The sequence below is a fragment of the Malaclemys terrapin genome, chromosome 3 (genome assembly GCF_027887155.1).
Source record: "Malaclemys terrapin pileata isolate rMalTer1 chromosome 3, rMalTer1.hap1, whole genome shotgun sequence".
In the NCBI taxonomy this organism is placed as follows: Eukaryota; Metazoa; Chordata; order Testudines; family Emydidae; genus Malaclemys; species Malaclemys terrapin.
In genome coordinates, this window is record NC_071507.1 from 124,101,953 (window position 1) to 124,126,781 (window position 24,829).

The following is a 24,829-nucleotide window of genomic DNA, read 5'->3' on the forward strand; positions in this document are numbered from 1 at the left end:
CTGAACATAAGAACAGCCCTACTGGGTCAGACCAGAGGTCCTTCTAGCCCAGTAATCTGTCTTCCGACAGTGGCAAAGAGAGGCTTCTGGCAAACAGCTAGTAGATTGGTGAGGCGTGATTTCCCTTTACAGAAACCACGTTAACTCTTCCCCAACAAATTAGGTTCATCGGTGTCTGACAATTTTGTTCCTTACTATAGTTTCAACCAGTTTGCCCAGTACTGAAATCAGGCTTACCAGCCTGTAACTGCTGGGATCACCTCTGGAGCCCTCTTTAAAAATTGACGTCACGTTAGCTATCCTCCAGTCATTTGGTACAGAGGCTGATTTAAATGATAGGTTACAGACTACAATTAGTAGTTCTGCAATTTCACATTTGAGTTCCTTCAGAACTCTTGGGTGAATACCATCTGGTTCTGGTGACTTATTACTGTTTATCAATTTTTTCCAAAACCTCCTCTAATGACACCTCAATCTGCGACAGTTCCTCATCTTTGTCACCTAAAAAGAATGGCTCAAGTTTGGGAATCTCCCTCACATCCTCAGCCTTGAAGACCAATACAAAGAATTTACTTAGTTGCTCTAATGGCCTTATCGTCCTTGAGTGCTCGATTGTCCAGTGGCCCCACTGGTTGTTTAGCAGGCTTCCTGCTTCTGATGTACTTTAAAAAATTGTTGCTATTACTTTTTGAGTCTTTGACTAGCTGTTTTTCATATTCTTTTTTGGCCTTCCTAATTATATGTTTACATTTCATTTGCCATAGCTTATGCTCCTTTCTATTTGCCTCACTAGGATTTAACTTCCACTTTTTAAAGGATGCCTTTTTGCCTCTCACTGCTTCTTTACTTTGTTGTTTAGCCACGGTGGCACTTTTTTTGTTCTCTTGCTATGTTTTCTAATTTGGTGTATACATTTAGGTTGAGCCTCTGTTATGGTGTCTTTAAAAAGTTTCCATGCAGCTTGCAGGGATTTCACTTTTGGCACTGTACCTTTTAATTTCTGTTTAACTAAGTTCCTCCTTTTTGTGTAGTCCCCCTTTCTGAAATTTGAATGCTACACTGTTGGGCCACTGTGGTGTTTTCCTCACCAGAAGGATGTTAAATTTAATTATATTATGGTCACTATTACCAAGCAGTTCAGCTATATTCACCTCTTGGCCCAGATCCTGGGCTCTGCTTAGGACTAAATCAAGAATTGCCTCTCCTCTGGTGGGTTCTAGGACTAGCTGCTCCGAGAAGCAGTCATTTAAGGTGTCAAGAAACATTATCTCTGCATCCCGTCCTGAGGTGACATGTACCCTGTCAATTGTCTTTCATAAAGTGTCTAAGTGGGTACTACCATAATATAAATAATGGGTAATACTAATAAAATAGTTTTGAGGAGATATGTATATTGTGTTAACAGTTTGATTATCAAGGTGTTTTTTAATAAAAATACTTAGTACATGTAAGGCTTTTTATTCGAGAGTATTAAAAGGATTTGCAAATGTTAAATCTAGGGATTCTGATTTTCAGGTCAAACCACGTAAAACAGCCAGTCAAACAACATTGATCATAGTCTTTCAAGAATCGGTTCCTAAAAAATAAACATAGGGCAAAAAAATAGAAAAAGATAAAATTTCTTTCAAGGGAATTTCAAGACAATTCAGTCCTATTCACTGTCCTGTTCATACAGCTAACTTCTTAGTCACATGTGGCAGTGTAATAAATTGCTTTTTGTGTGGTTACACAGTTTGGGCAGTGTAGGATGCAAATATATAAGACTTTAAAAATAAATTATAAGTATTTAATTGACAATTATATATTTCATTACTCAAATTTATGCAATCAAAATTAAAATGCCCTCCCCCCCAAATAAGTTTTTAGGATGATATAAGGCTCTAAAGTAGCCAAAACCAAAAGTTAAAACAGAATCCCCAAACTAGGAATCCCTAGCTAAGCCCCTGACAGGTGCAATAATGTAATCTTCTGTGCCTGTTTTACAGGAGCATAGTGTTTGCGATTTGACTTGGAATAAGTTCGTTGGTTAGAATTATAAAATGCCTGTTGGAGGTTTTCGTTTGAGTGGTTTTTGTATGGAGGTTCATATTTTTAACTTTCTGAATTTGGCATTCTGAAGTATTTATGTGAATGTGACATACGTTTGAAAGTCTTTTGGACTCTAGAAGATTAAGTGCTAATTTCTATCTGTGCGTGATGTAGCAAACAGTTAAGCCTCAAAGTATATTTTTCTCTCTAGTTGACATACTAAGGACTTATCTTTACTACAGTGTTAGCTCAAATTATCTACATTCAAGTTTACTCCTCTCCTGTTAGTCTAGTTTGAGAGAGAGAGAGTGGTCATGGAATCCAGAGCTGTAGAGTTTGTATTAGCAGCATGGAGAGAGTACCTACATCCCCACTGCATTACTAGCGAAGGTGTCAGCAACACTTGTGTGCTTTCGACCCATACCTTTACCAGCCAGCTACATCAAGTTTAAAGTAACACACAACTTTAGCTAGAAATTTTTGTGTACAGTGGAGTTGGGTTGAGGCAACACTAGTTATACCTCAAGCTAACACTGCAGTGAAGACCAGAAGAAATGTTAAGTGTCATGTTTACTTTTTAAAAAAAACACCTTTGCATCACATTTTTATTGGCCTTTAACGACTTGCTTTTCTCATAGTTATTCTTTAAAATATGCATTTGCAGAATTATTTTTTACGAACTTGTTTTAATAGGATCTTTGCTCTGCAGGGACTAGGCGAGGCAGGTTTCTACTTTACAGCTGCCGTCTTCAACCCTACTGTTAATCTATTGGGGTGTTATGTAATTAATTTAGAGAACCTAAAAATCTCTTGAGAACACACACATCTCTTATCGTCTCCTTTTGCTTTGCTATTATTGCTAAAGGAAGCAACTTCCTTGTTGGCATCTAGATTCTTCTGCATCCTACAGTAGCAAAGTTGGCATATACCCTCCATATGCATTTTGTTACTACATTGTCTGTGTCAACTAGTGTTTCTGTTTTAAAAATAATTATGCGGAGTTTTTCATAGATTTCAGAGTTTAAAAATTAAACTCTGTTTTTGTGCATGAGCTTTCTATATGAACAAAAATCTTTCTAAAAATGAGTTTTTTTCCAGGAGTGCTGCTGCTTTTTTTCCTGATATGTTGTTAACACTCTGCGAAAAACAGATGATAATCAAACAATTAAAACAATAATTCTAGGGAGAACTTAAATATAATGTGACTAAGTGCTCATATACCTATAGCAACACATTTGGTACACTATTTCCCTATAGCTTAGTTTGGCTCCTTATAATGGGATCACCCTGATCTATGGTAACACAGGCTAAATTTCAGACTAGACAGGCACTGAAACTTTCCTCTGATAGCAAACTGCACTTTTCCTATATCTTGCTAAATTCTAAAATAGAGTATATGGAGTTAAAGTTTTTGTTGTGTTCCAGAAATAGGATGCCAACAAATATGAAGTGAATAAGAGCAAGATACATGTGAGAAAATGCTAGTACAAAATATACCTCCAAATTGATCTAGGAATATAAACTTAAGAACTTGGATTTAGTGGGAGCTGTGATATATCCAGTAAAGATTATAGGATGGGAAATAAATAAATAGTTATGAGTAATTCATATAAACAGTTAGACCCTACTCTCATTACAATAGGACATAACCTGATTAGATATTGGAAATTGAGAGATGCCAACAGGGACTGAGTAGCTAATGACACTAGGAAAACATCATGGATATGGTTTACAGACCGTTCAGAGATGTTGTAAAGAAGGAAATTGGATACTTGGGAATAAACAGAGTATGAAATTCAAGATAGTTTCATGAGGATATACTACTGTGTAGTCTTTTGACTGTCATTTTATTAAGTGGATTTCAAAATCCAAATTGCATATAAAGGTAGATTTTTAAGGAAGCGTGCCCAAGTTCTCTACATGTTTGCATACCTGCATTTACAATTGCACCAGCCTACACATGCAATTAGGGGTGCATTGTTACACATTCAAGTTGGTCTCTATTCATTGAAATTTTGGCTCTACAATATCTTCAAAAGTATGAAAGAGACCTTTTATGCTTAGCGGTTTTTATACTAAAACACACTGATAGCCTGAGTCTTTGCAATTACAGACTTATTTCCAGTTATTTTCACTCTTTCATAAATACCTTATTTTTTTAATTTTGGGTTGAAATTTACCATGCTTGATCTCAACAGGTAGGAAGATAATTTTTTGAAAGCTTGAACAGAATCCAGTTTTAAATTATGAAAAAGTTTTTCTCCAAAGGTACCATTATGATAATCCTTAGTCTGCATATTTTGTAGCTCTGGCACATCATGTGTTCATATTTGCAACTTACATTGCAGTGCTGTCTGAACCATATCACCAGCTGGTTGCGAGTGCCTGGGCATTCCAGAGGTCAGAAGACATTAGTCCTCATTTTTCTCTCCCCACCTGCGTAAAAAGGGAAGCTCCCTTCATATTTTGCTGCTCTGTGATTGCAGTTCTCTATCCTAGTGGCTTCAGCTTTAGTTAACTTTACTGCTCTTCTCTGGTGTTTATGGCTCGCTATGTGTAGACTCTTTTTTTCTAAGAGAAAAGTAAATTGATTATAGAATGGGTGTTGATCAAATAACATTAATACATACGGCGGCCATTTTCCAAATATTGGTATATGTTTTTTACCTTTTATCTCCGGCACCCAGAATACTATACTTCGATTTGTTTGATATTTAAGCATTTGAACTAGGATAAGTAGTATTCTGTTACTTTTTTCATGTGTGTTTTTTCGCATCTTAGAAGCTCATTTTTGCGCCCCCTTCCCCCCACCCCCCATCCCCCTTAACGGCCTTTAAATCCATATTACTTTTGAAATAATGACTCAGCAGTATCTGCACATTGGTCTAAGTTAATAGACGATGATTTGGCAAGTGTTCAATGAAGTGAAGAAGCAGTACCTTTTAACTCACTTAATTCAAGATTTTCTTCCAGTAATGCTCTCAGGGGTGTTTTAGTCACCTTACTTTTTCTGTTTCTAATGAACAACACTCATCAGTTTCCTGCTTCATGCAGTTCCTGAGCCACTGATGGGCTTTTGAATAGGAAAATGGATTGATGGTGTGCTGTAGTTTTAGTTTTTGAATTTTGAACGGTCACTGGACAGGCAGTAAGAATCAAACTATATGTCTACACTTGCAAATTCCAAAAGAGGAAATTCAGAAAATGTCTAATTGACATGCTAGAGCTAACATAACAACATTAATTCTTATTGATATAAAGCCTACCCCCCTCAATTAAAAAATAAAACCTATAAAAGCATCCCATTTGCTGTAGCTGTTGTGTTCAAGGTAGACTTCATTGAACCACCCACAGAGGATATTAAGGCCCAGATTCTGCCCTGCCCAGTAAATACCCATTATGTTTCCTTTCCACAAAGACATCAAGGATATGCTGAGGGAGTGATACTACAAACTGTATTTCTCTCCTACCTTATCAAAGACAATGCATGGTTTTCATTGGTTCTCCAAATGCAGCTAAGAAAGCTGGGGATCCTTCCAGTGCATAGAGAGAGTAAACTCACCAGTAAGGAGCCTATGTTTTTATGGATGGTGGTCCTGTGTGAATTATGTCAATACATGCCTCTATCCATACCCTACTCACAAGCAGAAGTAGCATGAAATGTATATGGTTCCTGACCTGTTACAGGATTCTGTTCTTCGCCCTGTTAACTGTACTCTGATTGGCAAAGCTGTGAGCAGCAGCTGTAGCAGTCACTGGAGCTGCTTGTGGGCTCAGAAAGACACTTGATCTCGCTACATCAGTTCATATTTGGAAGATTATCTTTCAGCCATAAGGGCTGGAAGAATTAAAAGCTTAAATTCTGCAAAAACTGCATGCCCCTTGTATCCACTTGGTGGATTTTTCAAGCCCTGCACCAGTTATATTATTCTGAGACTATCCTCCTTAGCATTTGTCTCTTGAATGCTATGGGAGACTTCATCTGGGGGAATTCACATGAGGATGAGAGTTGGGCCTAGATCCTTGCCTATGACTGAGGAACACACGATGCAACTCAGGGGAGGGCAGGGCAGAGGTTGTGTAAAGATAGTCTTTGTGCTCCCTCAGTCCTGTGCCAGCCGTGTGCTGGATGATCCCCTTGAATCACTCAAAGTAGCCAAGGCTCCAAGAAATTAGTTTGTCAGCCACAGATTAGCTGGATGTAGGGAAGACTGGGCATGCCCCTTACACAGGCATCAGGGAGTGGGGGTGGCTTGGGAGCCTCTATCTCAGCTTTATTCCACCAGTGGATTCCCCATATGATCCTCTATGGCCACAATGCCAGCTTCAGAGCTAGAATCTGCCAGCGGTACAATGAAAACCAGAAACACCACACTCCAGTTTGGGCTCCAGAGTACTCGTTACCAAAACATTTTGTGCAATTTAATACTACTATTTATCTCAGTGGTGCCCAAACTTTTCCTGTTGCCCTCTCCTTACCAGTAATGGAATCTGTCTGTGGCCCCTCCCCCCAGCCCTTTTCTGTACAGTTGGCTCCCTGAGGAGCTTAGGCTAAGGTGGATCTGAGGGCAGAACTGGGGATGGGGGAGGAGCTGGGGCTAGATGTAGAGATGGCCTGGGTGTGAAGAGGAAATGAGGGCAGAGCTGGGCTGGGGGTAGAGTGGAGCTGCAGCTGTGGAGTGGGGGGGAGTTGGGTAGGGGGCATAGTGGAGCTGTGGCTGGAGCTGTGCTATGGCTGAGAGTGGAGCAGGGATGAGGGCGCTCCTTCCCTTCCCTCCCGCCCCCCCTCCCCGGGAGCTGGCCTGGGTCTCACCATGTGCCCTCCCAAATGTTCCTCTGTGCCCCCCAGTTTGGGGACCACTAACTTCTCTTTTGTCTGGTGAAAGCAGATAAAAGCAAATGGCTCAACGTTCCAAGACTGGTGGGATCAGAGATATAGTAACATGATTTACAAATAAAAATTATGTTTTCTGAGTGAGTGTAGCTAAATACAGTGGTACACAAGTGAGGACTAGAGCTGGTCAAAACTCAGAATTTCTGGTTTGTGGGAAACTTAGATATTTTAAAATTTGGTTTTGTTCAGCTTCAGACCAAAACCAAATTTTTGGAAAATCCTCTGACCTGGAAATTTAAAACAAAAAACAACACTCCAAAACTTTTGTTTCAGAAACATCAACACATGGTGTTTCCGAAACAAAAAGGTGCTCCTTTGGGAACCTGACACCTGTTGAGTGAAATTGAGATAATTTTGTCAGTTTCACCACTGCCTACCACACAATAGCAGCAGAAAAACTGACAAGAATCCTATCAAATTCATTCAGTAGCTGCCAGGGTCTGAGCTCCAGGACAGCAAGGTTGGGGAGCTCAGGGCTTCCGGATTCCAGGGCCAGCTGGCTCTCCACCCTGCAAAACTTTCACAGCAGGTGGCTTAACAGTTTGTGGGACATGGGGAACCTGGCCACAGGCAGTCTGAATGGCAGGGCTGCTTAGGAGCTGTGGACAGCTTTCAGGCTCCCAGCTTCACAGCTGGAAGCCCCAAGAACCCTCAGGGACTCTTGGTTCCATAGCAGGGAGCCTAGAAGCTATGAGAGCCCCCCCCCCCCCCCCCCCCCCCCCCCCCCCCCCCGCCTAGGGTTCATCAAATGTCTGTCAAACCCAAAATGTTTCCGCAAAACATTTTGGATTCGACAAATTGGCATTTTCCAAGAAGACTCTGTTTTGTCAGAAAATTCGCAACCCTTCCTAGTTAGGACTAATTAGTCTAAAAGCAAATAGTTCCATAAGGCCCATGTATGTTGTCAGCAGTTAGACAAATAATTGCCTTAGATGAGTAGTAACTTAAACTTTCTTTTATTAAAATAGAAAAATGCAAGTCAGTGTGTATATTTCATATGATTTCCCTACTTGTAAACAGTAGTTTAAATCTTCATTCACTTGGAATTTTGCATCGGAGTATGAAGGGGGATGTGAAAGGCATATAAAGAGGTGAACTTTTATGTGAGAAAAGTTTGTTTGATTTATAAAGTGGCATTTTTGACTGGGAAATTATGTTCATTGATTAATAGTTGCAGTTGAAATAAATGCACCAGTTCTTAGGTTTCATTACAAGTAGTAATATTGGGTGGTTTTATATTTAGTTAACAGTCTATATAATTTGTGGTGAAAATGTAAAGCTTTTCAAAAGTGAGTTTAGATTATAATGATGTCTCTTCTTTCTTTTTTTTAAGTATTACCTAGTTTATCCTGATTTTTTTTTTAACAACATCACTGTATGGAGAACATAATTTGTTGTCATTCAAGATAGTTTTTCCATTTTATTTTAAACTTTGTTTTTATGGTTGTCAATGTCCTATAAAAAACTGTACATCACCATTCCTGCCAAAACTGACTTAAAATGAAAACTGTTTTCATTTTAAAGGTCACAGCTTTCATTTTGGCTACAGCTAATAAACATCAACTGGATTTATTACATGAATCTGAAAAACACATGTTTCCCGAAATTCTTATTTGGACCTAGTTTCAATGATAACTTTGGTGTCGTTGTCTTTTGTTTAAAGTCTTATTAGGTGTTTGGCTAAATAAAACAATGCATATTAACATATCAGCCGTGTATGAATGTTATCGTAATGTACATGCAAACAAAACAGAGTCACTATGAAAGTTTAGACAGCTAAGCACACCCACTCTAAGCTCTAAGTCCCTCAGCTATCACCTCTCTTGGGTAGAGATCCACATCTCTCTCTCAAATGAGCAAAAAGAACAGGAGTACTTGTGGCACCTTAGAGACTAACAAATTTATTAGAGCATAAGCTTTCATGGGCTACAGCCCACTTCTTCGGATGCATACAGAGTGGAATAAATATTGAGGAGATATATATACACACATACAGAGAGCATAAACAGGTGGGAGTTGTCTTACTAGCTCTGAGAGGCCAATTAAGTAAGAGAAAAAAAACTTTTGAAGTGATAATCAAGATAGCCCAGTACAGACAGTTTGATAAGAAGTGTGAGAATACTTACAAGGGGAGATAGATTCAATGTTTGTAATGGCTCAGCCATTCCCAGTCCTTATTCAATCCTTTGTTGATTGTGTCTAGTTTGCATATCAATTCCAGCTCAGCAGTCTCTCTTTGGAGTCTGTTTTTGAAGTTTTTCTGTTGTAATATAGCCACCCGCAGGTCTGTCACTGAATGACCAGACAGTTAAAGTGTTTTCCCACAGGTTTTTGAGTATTATGATTCCTGATGTCAGATTTGTGTCCATTAATTCTTTTGCATAGAGACTCTCCTGTTTGGCCAATGTACATGGCAGAGGGGCATTGCTGGCACATGATGGCATATATCACATTGGTAGATGTGCAGGTGAACGAGCCCCTGATGGTATGGCTGATGTGATTAGGTCCTATGATGATGTCACTTGAATAGATATGTGGACAGAGTTGGCATCGGGGTTTGTTACAAGGATAGGTTCCTGGGTTAGTGGTTTTGTTCAGTGATGTGTGGTTGCTGGTGAGTATTTGCTTTAGGTTGGGGGGTTGTCTGTAAGCGAGGACAGGTCTGTCTCCCAAGATCTGTGAGAGTAAAGGATCATCTTTCAGGATAGGTTGTAGATCTCTGATGATGCGCTGGAGAGGTTTTAGTTGGGGGCTGAAGGTGACAGCTAGTGGTGTTCTGTTATTTTCTTTGTTGGGCCTGTCTTGTAGGAGGTGACTTCTGGGTACTCGTCTGGCTCTGTCAATCTGTTTTTTCACTTCAGCAGGTGGGTATTGTAGTTTTAAGAATGCTTGATAGAGATCTTGTAGGTTCTTGCCTCTATCTGAGGGATTGGAGCAAATGCGGTTATATCTTAGAGCTTGGCTGTACACTATGTAGTCTACAATGCTCAGTAGTTTGAGCATTGACCTGCTAAACCCAGGGTTGTGAGTTCAAGCCTTGAGGGGGCCACTTAGGGATCTAGGGCAAAATCAGTACTTGGTCCTGCTAGTGAAGGCAGGGGGCTGGACTTGATAACCTTTCAGGGTCCCTTCCAGTTCTATGTGATAGTTTAGTTACCGGTATATAGAAATATACCTATTGCCATATGTAAAGTAAACAAGCTTTTCAAAATGTTTAAGAAGCTTCATTTAAAATTAAATTAAAATGCTGATCTTACGCCGCCGGCCCGCTCAGTCCGCTGCCAGCCTGGGGTTCCATTCACCTAGGCCGGCAGCAGGCTGAGTGGGACCGGCGCTGGGACCCCGGCTGGCAAGGGGCTGGCAGCCAGAACCGGGGGCCGGCAGCGGGCTGAGCGGGGCCAGAGGCCAGGACCCCAGACCGGCAGTGGGCTGAGTGGCTCAGCCCTCTGCCGCTCAACCCCCTGCCAGTCTGGGGTCCCGGCCTTGCCCACATAGAGTGGGTACCTACCTTCTCCCTGGTTTGAGCCCATTCTCTTCCTTTCTCTTTGCACTGAGCTGAGGGTGGGAGTGCACTGAGCACAGAGCTGGGGGTGAAGGAGCAGGCTGGGGGTTGGGGTGTAGGGTCTGGCCAGGAGCTAGAATAAGGGAGGGGGCTCAGGGTTGGGGCAGAAGTTTGGGTGTGGAGTGCTTACCTGGGCAGCTCCCATTTGGTGCTCAAGGGTGGGGATGTGGGGGGTGCAAGAGTCAGGGCATGAGGTGTGGGGGGGCTGGGGATGTGTGGGGGTGCAGGAGTCAGGGCAGGGGGCTGGGGGTGTGTGAGGAGGGTGCAAGAGTCATGGCAGAGGGCATGTGAGGGGGATGCAGGAGTCAGGGCATGGGGGGCTGGGTATGTGTCAGGGTGCTGAAGTCAGGGATGGGGTTGTGGGGGGGGGTGCAGGGGTCAGGACAGGGGACTGGCGGTGTGTGAGGAGGTGCAGGGGTCAGGGCAGAGGGCTGGGTGTGTGAATGGGCTGCAGGGATCAGGGCTGGGTGTGTGTGAGTGGGGTGCAGGGATCAAGGCAGTGGCTTGGGGTGTGTGTGGGGGGGGGGGGGTGGAGTGGGGTGGGAGTTGGGACTCCTGGGCTCCAGGAAGGGGCTGGTGTCTGACGCTCGGGGGAGGAGTGCTGGGAGCGAGGACTCTGGATTCCTAGGTTTCCAGCTCTAGTTGTTCGAGGGGTTGGGGGACAGAACGGAGACTAGGGCTCCGGACTCCTGGGTTCTGCCCTTAATGCCGGAGGGGAGCGGGGTCCAATGACCTGGGGTGGGGAAAGAGGCGCGACCCAGCTGTTCCCAGGGTCCAGGATCTAGGACAGGGGTAAGCAACCTATGGCACACGTGCCAAAGACGGCACGCGAGCCGATTTTTAATGGCACGCTGCTGCCTGCTGGGGTCCCGGCCGCCGGCCCCAAGCAGCCCCCGGGCTTGGGTTCGGGCTGTGGGACGCGGCCTGCCCCAGTACAGAGCCGAGCTCATCCCGGCACCAGGGCTCCAACCCCGGGGCAGCCTGCCTGAGTCCAGGGAGCAGGACTGGCCATGCTCGGGGCGGGCAGGCACACGGCGCAGCTGGGACCCAGGACCCTTCCCCACTTACAGGCCTCACAGGTGCTGCAACTCCTGTGGGGCCGGGTCCCTCTTCCTGCCCCCGCTTCTGGGGCCGCTCGGACTCCGCGGACACCAGGTAGTGGTATGGACACGCTAACCCAGAAACACAACCTCCCACCGGACGTGATGGAGGTCAGGAAAGCATATGCAAATGCCGGCGGGAGGGGCGGAGAAGAACGGGCCGGGCAGGATTTTTAATGGCACGCTGCTGCCTGCCGGGATCCTGGCCGCCCCCCGGATATACCCTAGATATACCCTGTACATGGGAGTTTCCCCATGCTGGGATACTTTATTGACTTTATAGATTGGTATAGAGATTTTGTTTAATATTTTCATCTATATTTAATTCTGCCCATCCTCGGAAACTGTTTGAACATCTTAAAAAAAAGATGTGTTTAACTTCTGATTCATGTATAATGTGCTTATTATTAGTAGTACCACCACAGCAGTGGAAATAGAAACTAAGGAATCTTTTGTGACAGATCCAGACCAGTGGGGTACAGGAGTCTGGTAGAGGGCAAATATACTGTCACTGGGTGAGTAGTTTTCTGCTCCCTGAGTAACTAGAGCAGGGGCTGCACTAGAGTAATCAGGAACCTGCTAGAACCAGTTAAGGCAGGCAGGCTAATTAGGACACCTGCAGGAGGCATTTCTCAGTTGATGGAACAAGTGTCCCGGGTGCTTATTTGCTGACCAGTGGAAAAGCTGGAGCAATGAGTTTAGGATGTAAGCTGTTTGGGGCAGGGAGCATATAGCACAATGAAGTCCGGGTCCATGACTTAGGGCTCCTATGCACTACACTGAAACAAATAATAATTAAGCTGAGGGCCAAACTGGCTCCTGGCATTCCTAAAGATCAGTGGCATTGCCCCCACCGCCTCATGTACTCTGAGCACATCTTGACCGGAGCCAGGGATTGAGACCTTTCATTATAATACTAATAAAATATATGTTGGTTTTACTTATTGCATTTGAATATTATCTTGCTGTAGTCTTATGGTAGAACATCTTACATCTGAGTACTTTGCATACAAATCACAGTGGTATCTAGGCACTTCATACATAAGTAGTGTGCAAAATTCTGCTCAGAGTTGCAGTTTTGCTCTGTTGCTACAAAGGAGATCCTCAGGGTTACACCAATGTAACAGCAGAATGTGGTCCTTGAATATGTATGTATATAGCTGACATTCTTCATTATGTAACTTAATCTGTTCTGTATTGCATTTGCTTTGATTTAATAAATGTGTTGACAGCATAAAAACAATTCCTGAACAGTGGAACTAATCATGTTAATGTAAATTAAAAAAAAAAATCAATAAGGGGTTAAAGAGTTTTTCACCTGAAGGTCATAGATTTAAATCCATCACAGTTCAGTAGTTTCCCAAAATTGTTATCTGATGGCTACTGAGAAGAGTGTGAAACAAATAATTGGTCTACATCCATTTCGTAATGAATGTACAGCTACACTTCAAAGCTGACATCACACCTAGCCTTAATTTAAATCTTTATTAGCAGTCTCAATAGGGAGGGAAAAATCTATGAATGGGCACAGGGACTGAATTTACTTCTTACCATAGAAGTGGTAAGTGATAACTCCAAAACAGCATAGAGGTAAACTGGCAGACATCTTCTATGCTCATGTTATAGTATTCCGCTGTGGAGAAGTAGAGATCTATTGTCAGCACAAGTAAATATTTCTCCTTGTCATTTTTTAACTTGGATGGCTTCCTTTCTTCACTGTCTCTCTCCCCCGCCAGCAGCACCATTTACACTTACATAACTAACTACTTTACTGCTTAATGTATCAGGTAAATTGGACAAACCTTACCTCCAGTACTACCTTATATTTCATGTAGATCGTATTCTATTGTAGTTTAAATGAAACATCAAAATAATGTAAATACATGTACTAACAATGAAGTGGTTGTGGCTTATTGAAAGTGACTAGTTAACTGCCTGAATTCTTGAAATATTTTCTGCTTGCAATAGCCAGATTAGTGATGTTAGCAGGCAGCAGTTACAACACATGACTTATTTGAAGAAGGAATAAAGCAGATTAGAAAGATTTGCTATTTTCTAAATAAAAACAGTAACTCCTTCTATTCATTTAGAAATAAATATGAGCAAGTTGTGTATTAAAAATAAAGGTGTGCTAGCTGTAATTGCAAATTGTAGTTCTGTGGAACTATGGGAGACTGTTTGTTCAAGATGGAACATTGCATAATGGAGGATGCAAATCACTGTTGTCCTGTCCCTATATGATAGTCTCTCGCTTCTTAAACTTTCCTAAGATATGGGTATTACACACTTGATCTTCCCTGACACAGTGTACTTAAGAAAGACAGTGTTAGGTAATATCTCAGTTGTTATAGCTAATTTCTTTTGGAATAGGACATAACAGCCTGTTAGCAAAAGTAGAGCCATTTGTAGCAGGGGTTCTCAACCTTTTTCTCTGTGAGGCCTACCTCGACATGCTATAAAAACTCCAGGGTCTGCCGGGGTTGGGGGGTGGGGGGGAACCTCAGGGCAGGGGCCTTGGGCATAGGTGTAGTTTGACTTCTATTTGGGGGGGGCAGGGGCCAGTGGGGCTCGAGCCATCTCCGCATGGCGGGGTGCAGGGAGGTAGCAGCACCTCCACCCCCGACTCACCTCAGCAGGCCACCCAGCCTGTCTGGGTTGGGGGGGGGGGCAGGGGTATGCAACCAAAAATTATAACTCAAAGGTGGAGGGTTTAGCTCAAAAAGTTTGAAAACAGCTTAGGGTGCAGGGCGGGGGTAGCTAGGGGCTGTGCACAGGCAGGAGGGTGCAGGGAGGAGGGTAGCTGGGCTATATGCAGGCAGGGGGTAGCTCAGGGTGCAGGGAGGAGGGTAGCTGGGGCTGTGTGCGGGTAGGGGTAGCTCAGGGTGCAGGGAGAGAGGTACTGGGGGCTGTGTGCAGCCCGGGGGTAACTCAGGGTGCTGGGAGAGGGGCATTAGGGACTGTGTGCTGGTACGACTCCCCTGCGGTCCCTTTTCCCGGGACTTGTTTTTGGAGCACAAATCTGGAGTATTTAAATAGAGTTTTCAATAGATTTTTGATATGTGTGAAAATATCTCAGTGGAAATACATTCCCCATGTTACTGGCAGTATCATGATTGATTTTCTTTTAATTGTTTAATATTGTGAAGTATTTATAGGATTTTATCATCTTATGGTTGTATTGCTGTCTTTTTTCCCTGCATCAAATACAACAGAATATTTTCTAGTAGTTTTGGAAAAAATTAAATACCAGGTTTAGAGACAGTCAATACGAGAATTTATTTTTAGCTTTCCTGAGTCCTTCCTGGAAAAATAATTCCTCAAGAAAGAATATCATCTTATTTTCCCTGGGCCTTTTTGTGCCTCTCTTCTTCATTTGAGAAATCTTACCTTGCTGAACAATACTGTAGAGGACAATTTCAATTGATAGTTAAATAGTTTTTAAAAAGCCCCCCTGTTTACAGTTGGTAAGTTATTTTTTTAAGCAGAAGGTACCCCGTTTATCGATTATTAAGCAGGTAGAAGCTGCATATCCAAACTTACATTACATTGTAGCTTTGGTTCCACTTGGGACACCTAGTAACCCAAGTATGTGCATTTTATATTCGTGTTAGTTGGATGACTGTACAGAATATTTTTACATCTGTTATTACATGAAAAAGCTGCTAAGCTTGACTTTCTTTTTCTTTCTAGGTCAGAAGACTTGTCTCCATTTGCATGGTATCTTTCCTTATCTCTACGTGCCATATGATGGTTATGGGAAGCAGTCAGAACACTATCTTCGTCAGGTGGCATTCAGCATTGACCGAGCACTCAATGTGGCTTTAGGCAATCCATCTTCTACTGTTCAACATGTGTTCAAAGTGTCATTAGTATCTGGAATGTAAGTATAACTTACATTATGTTATTGTTAGTTTTGTTTATGTAGAAGGGTCAGCATACCTGTTTGGCATTGGGAGGTCCACTGCCTCAGTTTGTCCTTGAACTCACCAGTAACTACACATGCTTATATGCATCTAACAGCATCCCTTCTTGGGGTCTGGTTTATTAAAATAACATAACTGTAGTAAAATAACAATTTAATGTCAACATACAGTAGAACCTCTTAGTTACAACACCTGAGGAATGGAAGTTATTTGTAACTCTAAAATGTTCATAACTGAACAAAACGTTATTGTTTCTTTCAAAAATTTACAACTCAACATTGAGTAAATGCAGCTGCTTTCCCTTTATTTTTTTAGTACTTTATGTTTAACACAGTACAGTACTGCCTTTAACCATCTTAATTTAAGTGAAACTAGCACAGAAACAGTTTCCTTACCTTGTCAAAAAAATTTAAAACTTTCTCTATTATTTAGTTGTTTGTTTAACACAGTATTGTACTGTATTTGCTTTTTTTTATCTCTGCTGCTGCCTGATTGCGTACTTTCAGTTCCAAATGAGGTGTGTGGTTGACCAGTCAGTTCGTAACTCTGATGTTCGTAACTCTGAGGATCTACTGTAAATAAAAGCCAGTATTTTCCAAACTCTTACAGTTCTTTCAACCACTTGCTGGTTTCAGTAGTTCCTTACCAAAACTTAGGTACTGCTATTTGGTGTTTCCTAAAGAAAGCCTCTTCCTCTTAGGTCTCCTGCTTTTTTGTTAAGCCCTGCAAATCTGCAGGTGTCTCCTTTATATCTGCTGACCATGTTTGTGGATCATGGATGGACTCGGATCCAAATTTTATATCTAGAGCCCTGCAGATCTGGATATCTGCGGAGCACGTTTGCGGATAGCAGATCGGATGCAGATACAAGTTTTGTATCCATGCAGGACTCTGGGTTTTTTTTGTCCTTTATGTCAGATTGCTACAGCCAGGTCTTTCCATCCGGTTGGTCTGGAGAGCCCCTTTCCACATCCCTTCTGACGATGGGTCTCTTGCAGGGGCAATCCTGCAGGTTTCTCCCCCTCAGACTGCACAGGCTCCCTCTTATAGGAAATATCACTCTATTATCTTGTGATGCTTGGTCACCAGACACTGTAGATGGTCCAAGCCTTGAAACAGGGCCCTAGGACATGCACATATGGCCCAGGACAACAATGTTTGCTTACTTCTTATTTAGTGCACATTTTTGCTGTTCCAAGAATTGTTAGGATTATTATTACCAGATGTTAACATTTAAGGATTCTCTTATTCACTATTTATTTGACTCGCGTAACCAGGGATTGAAAAATGTACTCATCCATGATGAAGAAGAAGCTTTTCTGGATGAACGTACGCGATTATACAAAACAATTTATGCAAAATCTGTTTTCATCTAGAAAAAAGGGTAACATTTTTAAAAGCGTTCAACACTAGCCTAGCCAGCAAGTAGGGTGCACTTTTGGCAGTCCCTAGTTCATAGCAATTATACTTATCAAGATAACCTTCCCAGAGTGAACCATTGCAATGGTTCCTTCTGAAGACTGCAGACAGTGCCTATGTTACTGCTCAGAGCTTACATAGGCTGCAGCAGTACTAAATCTGATCACTGTATTATTGGCTTCCACTGTTGCTGTGAGAAACTTGAGCAGCAGTGAAACTGTTAATCTGATCCTTTCCTATATCTGGTTTCTTGCAAAAGATATGATTAGCAGAAGAAGACAAGCACTGGAGCTATTCACTGGAGAGGAGGAACCAAAATTGAAAACTAAGCAGAGTAATCTAGTGAAGACAACCATTCTGTCTTTGTCCTCCTCCTCCATCCTGCAACACAGCCAGAAAGCTGCAGGGATAGAGTAACAGATCCCATGTCCCTCTCTTTAGGAGCTTGGCAGCTCTTTTGTTGTAACTTCAAGCCAGGTTCTGAATGCAAATGGTAGATGCTTTAGGTGCTGAGAGCTCTGTAATTTTACCTTCTTAAATCCAAGCCCTGCAGATGTTCTTGCATGCCTTCCTTGCTGTAGGAAGGACAATTAAGATAAATATTTACTACCTACATTTCAAAATGTGGAAGAGACAAGCAGGCAGAGTCAGAGTTAAAGGAAGGATAATCTTTGAACACTGACTGTATCTACTGGTTGCCTGTCTGAAACGAAGAACAATCCAATAGTTCTTTGAGTAGGTGTTATTGTGGATCTCACTCTAGGGAGTAGATGCACCTCACCTCAATGCAGAGACCAGATTTTTTGAATAACGATGTCCATTGGGGCCATGCATGTATCCTGTGCCTTTTTGTGTTCACATACAAGGACATAAAGGATTGGGCAGCCACAACCCACCCTCAGTTCCCTCTTACTACCTGTGGTGAGATGGAACCTAGCTTGCGTCCGACCCACTGGACTTTAGCTCGGACTAAACTTCTCAAGAAACCTTCTTAAAATTTTCTGAGATATTTCAGATTGACTTTTATTCTTTTATTTACTTGTCAAGCCAAAAGTTGCTTGCACACCCTTCTGTACAAAAACCCTCCCCCAGAATAGAAATTTAAAATAGGGTGGACTCAAAACCTACAGGAAAACCTTGTGTGTCATGCAGTGGACTGATTCCACTGAAAGATGGGCACAGAAGATATTCTGCTTGGGAGAGTCTGACATCCCAGAGGGATGTGAGGCTGGAATTCCATCTGCAGGAACAATCTGTGAGAGTTAGTGTTGGATCTAGTATGGGGGCAGGAGCTCAACAAGGAGGTCTGTGTCCTCCCATAAAGAGGGATACAGAAAAACTTTGGGAGACAAGCTGGTATGTCCAAGTATGACAGGGAGACGAGTAGAAAGGAGCAGACTGCTGCACAGCAGGCTCTTGTGGTACTGGAAGTACCCCCAGTGATTTTGACTCCATCACCAACAACACAGACTCAGAGTGCTCTGGAGGAGTGTTAGGTACCGAGATATGCAGCACCATTGACGCAGTCCTCGGTACTGATAGTGCTTTACCAGTTGGTGCCACCCATGATTCAGGTGGACTCCTCTTCACCATCCCCAAGACATACCTTTTTGCTGGAATATCTCTACAGACCTCAACCATAGGCACACCAGGACTAGTATTGATCCATCCAACAATTCACCAGTCCTTCATAACCATAGAGAATGCCATAGCGACACTACTGGAGTTATTGAGGCCTACCTTCCCAGGCCTCTAGGATGTGGTCCCCACCATCTCAGAAGAGGAGGAGGTCTCCTTCTCTCTATGGCTTTGCTAGCAAAACCTCAGTTACCAGAATACAAAGAGGAAAGAAATTCAGAATTGAATGACTCTTCTCACTGCCCAACGACGACTCCTCATCCCCAGATGAGGCAATAGCTTTGGCACCAATACTGGCACTGCACAATTTCAAAGACTTCCAGAAGCTCCTGGTGCATATCACCGATACCCTGGAGACTGAGACTTCAATCACCTCTGTGAAGTCTCACAAGCTGTTTGATATTTTGTTGGCCATTGGTCCAGCTGGAATTGCTCTTCTCATAAATGGAGGCCTCCTAGATCTGGCAAAAGTCTTACGGCAAATGCCAGCCACTAAAACATGAATTCCCTATAACATGGTACCACCTGGAGGTTCAAGAACTATTACATCCACCCCAACCGTGGTTCCCTTGAGTGTCCAAGAAAAGTCAAGGCCCACCAAAAACACACCTAAGGACAAAGATCTTTTTGGAAGAAAGTTATACACGCTGGCCTTGCTCCAGTGGAGGGTGGCTAACTCCCAGGCATTGCTGGCCAAATATGATTAGTTAACATGAGACAGAATGACACCATTCCTGGCTTAGCTCTCTCACAAAATCAGAGGGGAGCTGAAAGTGTAGGCTTGAAATTAGACAAAGGTTTCTAACCATCAGAGGGGTGAAGTTTTGGAACAGCCTTCCGAGGGAAACAGTGGGGGTGAAAGACCTCTCTGGCTTTAAGATCAAGCTTGATAAGTTTATGGAGGGGATGGTTTGATGGGATACAGTGATTTTATTCAATAGGTCGATAACAATGGTCAATGATGGGATATTAAAAGTTACTACAGAGAACTTTTGCAGAAGGTCTGGCTAGAGAATCTTGCCCGCATGCTCGGGGTTCAGCTGATCGCCATATTTGGGGTCGGGAAGGAATTTTCCTCCAGGGTAGATTGGCAGAGGCCCTGGAGGTTTTTCGCCTTCCTCTGCAGCATGGGGCAGGGGTTGCTTGCTGGAGGGTTCTGAGCAACTTGAAGTCTTTAAATAATGATTTGGGGAGTTCAACAGCTAAGTCAAGGGAGAGAATTCTTCCAGGACTGGGTGGGTCAGGTTTTGTGGCCCGCATCATGCGGGAGGTCAGACTAGATGATCATAATGGTCCCTTCTGACCTTAGAGTCTATGAGTGTTCTAAAAGAAAGCCAACTTGTGGCCAAGACTGTTCTACAGGCAGTAATGGATGTCTTTGACACTGTGGCCAGGTGGCCAGATCATTGTGGTGACCATGCATGGCTTCAAGCCTTGAGTATCCCTCCCAACTAACAAGCCACGATTAAGGACTTTACTTTGGAGGACTTGGAGCTGCTCATTGAACTGACTGATAGCATCCTACATGTACTGAAAGATTCCCAGCCTTATGCTCACTGGGAATTTGCCCTCCCCCACCCTATCAAAAGGTGTACCACCCTCAATCATTGCACCAGCAGAGACCACGTACTCCATCTTACCCCAGGCAGATGGAGTATCAGGCCAGGAAACACCCACGGTAGAACAAGAGGCATCAACCCTCTTTGGCTTTGGCCCCACATTTTGCCGTGATGCTCCATCAGAAAATTTGATGGAACAGTCAAAGCCTTTACAGGAACCAGTCCCCAGAGAATGACTTTTGGAAGCTGCTTTTCCCCATTCCACCAGGCGTGGTCTGCTGTAACAGCAGGCAGATAGGTGCTGGAGATCATCACCTGTGGCTACCACATATGCACTCCTTTTCACTGTCCCTTTTCAGGGACCCCTCTAACAAGAGTCTATTACAAACTGAAATGGCTTCTTTGCTTTGTCTAGGAGCCATAGAGGAAGTTCCCTAGGAATATAGGGAAAGAGGCTTCTACTGCAGTATTTCTTTATTCTAAAGACTAAAAGAGGTCTTCATCCTACCCTAGACCTGAGAAGATTCAACACATACATACGCACTGTCTCAAGTTCAGAATGGTAATACTTGCCTCCATCATCCCATCACTCCAAGCTCAAGACTGGCTTACGGCTCTAGATTTGCAGGAGGTGTGCTTCCACTTCGCCATATCCAGCCCACAAGAAATGCCAAAAATTCAGAGTGGGTCCCAGCCATTATCAATAGTGTGTTCTACCCTTTGGACTTCCTACAGCACTGAGAGTGTTTACCAAGTGTCTGGCCATAGCACGCAAAGGAAACAAGGAATCCATATTTACTTTACTTAGACAACTGGCTGATCAGAGGCAAGTCCCAGGATGAGACCAAAGCAGCTCTGGATCGCTTCCTCTACCTGTTCTCCTAGTTGGAACTCCTGGTGAACCAAGAAGTTGTGTCTTGTACTGCACAGACAGTAAAATTCATGGCTCAACTCTAGTCTGGTAAAAGGTTTCCTACCAGAGGACCAGTTCCAGTCGCTTCAGTTGATAGCATACAACTTGTGGACAAGATTGACGACAACTGTATGTATGTGTCAGGGGCCCCGCAGCCTTGGCAATATGATCACGTGCACATATGTGACACTGCTTGACAGACTTTGCCGATGGCCTCTGCAGTGCTGACTGAGAAAGTCTGTTCTCCATCCAGACATCTTGTGAGCAAACAAGTCACGGTCCTGCCTCATATCCTGTTGGAACACGAGTCGTGGTTATATCCAATGAACATAAGAAAAGGACAACCCTCCTTGGTCCCTTCCTCAGCAGTGATGCTAGTCACAGACACATCTGGGACAGGATGGGATGCGCACTTGAATCACTTTTATATGCAAGGTTCGTGGTCTTAGGATGATCTAAAATTACATGAACATCTTGGAGCTGAGAACCATCACACTGGCTTGCATGGCTTTCCTACCTGTCCTCCGAAATGCCATAGTGTAGATTCTGATGGGCAACATGTTGGCGACACACTACAGAAACAAGCAGGGAATCATTTGATCATTCCCCCCCCCCTTTTTTTTTTTATAAGTGCAATCAGCTTCTGGGAATGGTGCCAGCATGGAATGACTCAGGTAGCTCTGCATCTACTAGGGATCAGCACAAACCTGGTAGACTTCCTGAGCAAGAATGTGGTAACCTGCCACAAATGCAGAAATCCATTCTAGACCTAATATTTCACCAGTTGGGAACTCCCATCATTAGACTTCTTTGCCATGTGGGACAACATCAAGTGCAAGGACTTTTCCTCTAGAGGAAGTGTGAATGCCCTTCCTTTCTTCTTCCGTGGTTTTGAAAATTCTTGTATGCCTTAGCACCAATTCCTCTGATCTCCAGGATTATACCCAAGATCAAAAAGGACAAAGCTATGGTCATTGAGAGAGCCCCTACATCCCAAGACAATTTTAGCTGACCCTGGCTGACCCCAAGTCTCTCCCATTCAGTCAGGCACATCTGCCTCTCTTCCCCATGTGTCCCTGCAGCCCCCTACCCCCTGTTCCCAGGTGATCCTGAACCCCTTCTCCCCCCTGTTCCCATGTGGCACTGCAGCACCTCTCCCATTCTCTCCCTGGCTCAATGCTATCACCCCACTAGCTCCTGAGCCCTTGCCCCATCCTGTCCCCCATCCTTTCCCCCCACTAACCCTTCTGAACCTCAGTCTGTAACCCCCACAGCAGCTCTGTGTGCCCCACTCTGTCTGTCCTAACCTGGCTCCACAGACAGGGTGCTATGATCAACACTGCTGGCTGTTTTGGTACCACAGTGGCCTTTGGTGGGTGAAAGATAGAACTGCAGCACTTCTTGGGTACAATGTATTTTCTGCAGGGGAAAAAAAAATCTGCACCAGACATGAATTCTGCGCATCCACAGAGTTGCAAAATTCCCCCAGGAGTAACATCTGTTCTTCTGGCAGTGTCTGGTGCTGTTTGAGTTGAAATGTCCTGGTCTGTGGTGAACTTGCTTCTGATGATGAGGTCAGCAGGTTGCTTTTAGACCAAAAGAGGTGGTTTGGAAAAGATTTCTTTCAGGACTTAGTCCCCGTCTGGGTTCCAATGTGGGGTGATAAGTGACAACTAAAGGTGTGCGGTTGGTGGGCTTTTTTGTTTTGTTTTTTGTATTGAACCATGTTCTCTTAGGGTATTTGCGTGGCCCATTTCATGCTGTGGTCTACTACTCTGAAATGTTCTTGTTTGGCGAAGGCAGTCTAAAGTGTATTGTGATGTGTATTCCGGACTTTCTCCTTGAAGCATATTCTGTAATATCTGAGAGCCTGGCTGTAGATAACAGATTTCTTGCTGTGTCTGGGGCAGTTACTGGATCTTTGGAGGGTAGTCTGTTGATCTGTTGGTTTCTTGTATATAGTTGTCTGTAGAATTCCATTGTTGAAGCTGATCATGGTGTCCAGGAAGCTGATGCTGTTGTGGGAGTATTCTAGCAAGACTTTGAGGGATGGATGGTGGTGGTTGAAGTTGTGGTAGAAATGGATGAGGTAGGTTAGGTCATCTGTCCAGAGGATGAAAATATCAATTTATCTCAGGTATATCATTGGTTTTGTGGTGCATTTTTCCAGTAATTCTTCCTCAAGGTGGCCCTTGAAGAGCTTGGCATATTCGGGAGCCATCCTTGTACCGATGGCTGTTCACATTGTTTGGACAAAGTGTTTGTTGTTAAATGTAAAGTTGTATGTGAGAGGATTAAATGTATGAGTTTGGAGATGTGTTTAGGATGGATATCTGTATGTTGTCCATTAACCTGTAGATGTTCAAGGCAGGTTGTGATGCTGTCATTGTGAGGGATGTTGGTGGATAGGGAGATGACATCCATGGTGGCAAGGATGGTGTTCTGAGGAAGGTTGTTAATGTTGTTCAGAGTTTCTGGAAGAAGTCAGTTGTGTTCTTGAAGAAACTGGCCCTTTTGTGTTGTGAGTGGTTTTTGTATAGTTTCTGAGAGTCCTAATATTCCTTCAATAAAATTTAATTACATGATCACATACAAGTTCTTCCACAGGATCCCTGCCTTATTCAGTGCACTGGATAGAGGTGTTCACTGAAAGAGCAGCTATTGTAGATTTTGTGTTTTTTCATTGTTCAGTGTGTAGTCCAAGTTATTATTACCCTACAGTTTTCACACCCTGCTCAGAAAACAGAATTATTAGGATATGTCTACACTGCACACTAAGCCTGGGCTCTGACTCAGGTTTGAGCTCAAACTGCTCTTCCGTCCATGCACAAATCAGTCTGACTTGGGTCAGAAAGCACTCAGGAACTGGGTGGAGAGAGTCAGAGCCCAAGTCCTGCTGAAACTTGGGTCCAAGCCCTGTCATTGTGCAGTGTAGCTCAAGCCACAAACTGGAGTCAGAAGGTCTGCATAATGCAGTATGGACATGTTAGCCTGGGTCCAGCAATTGTAAGCCCTGGTTTACAATGCAATGTGGATGCTCAGGTGAGTACTTCACAAACATTAATAATTTATTTGCACAACACCGCTGTGAGATGATGTGATATTATGTCCATTTTACAGATGGGAAACAGAGGCACAGAGCATTTAAGGTCAAAAGTGTCCTCTAAGTGTGGGTACCCAATTTGAAATGCCTAGGGTCTGCTTTTTCAGTGTATTTAACATTATGTAGCACTTACAGCTGAATGTGTACAAAGCAATTGTTATCACCATCACAACATATAGCAATGAGACATGGCATTTACCAAGAAAGATACACAAAAGCTGGATGCATTTCATCACAAATGTCTGAGAAGAGTATTGGGCATAACATAGGAAGACGAATGAAGAAGTCAGAAAAATGACTGGACAAGGTACCCTCTCAAAAATAATCTACAAAAGAGGACATCAGTGGCTGGGACATGTGCTGAGAATGGAAAAAGAACACTTACCAAACACCACCCTTGAATGGAAACCAGAAAACGCAAGAAAGAGAGGAAGACCGCGAATAACATGGAAATGAACAGTTCTGAACAACATCAAGCACCTCAACATGAAATGGGAAGATTTGGAGAGAAGGGTAGTTGACAGGCAAGGATGGCAAATGTGGGTAGCCCAATGTGCAGCAAAGCACGGGATGAACTAAGGTCTAAAGTAAGCACTTACAGCTTCATTGACTTAAGTTGAAGTTGTGAGTGCTGAGGACTCCTGCAAATCAGACCCCAGAGTCGCAAGTTGGGCGCCCAGAAAATGAGGA

General features: G+C 43.3%; 1 protein-coding gene across 1 annotated transcript in view; it reads left to right on the plus strand.

Annotated features, from left to right (window-relative positions):
- REV3L (REV3 like, DNA directed polymerase zeta catalytic subunit) overlaps positions 1-24,829 on the plus strand; it is a 235,346-nt gene that overhangs the window by 81,366 nt on the left and 129,151 nt on the right. Inside the window, exon 2 of the mRNA XM_054022361.1 lies at positions 15,275-15,464. Within this exon, the coding sequence (XP_053878336.1) occupies positions 15,275-15,464 (190 nt within the window). The remainder of the gene's footprint in view (positions 1-15,274; positions 15,465-24,829) is intronic.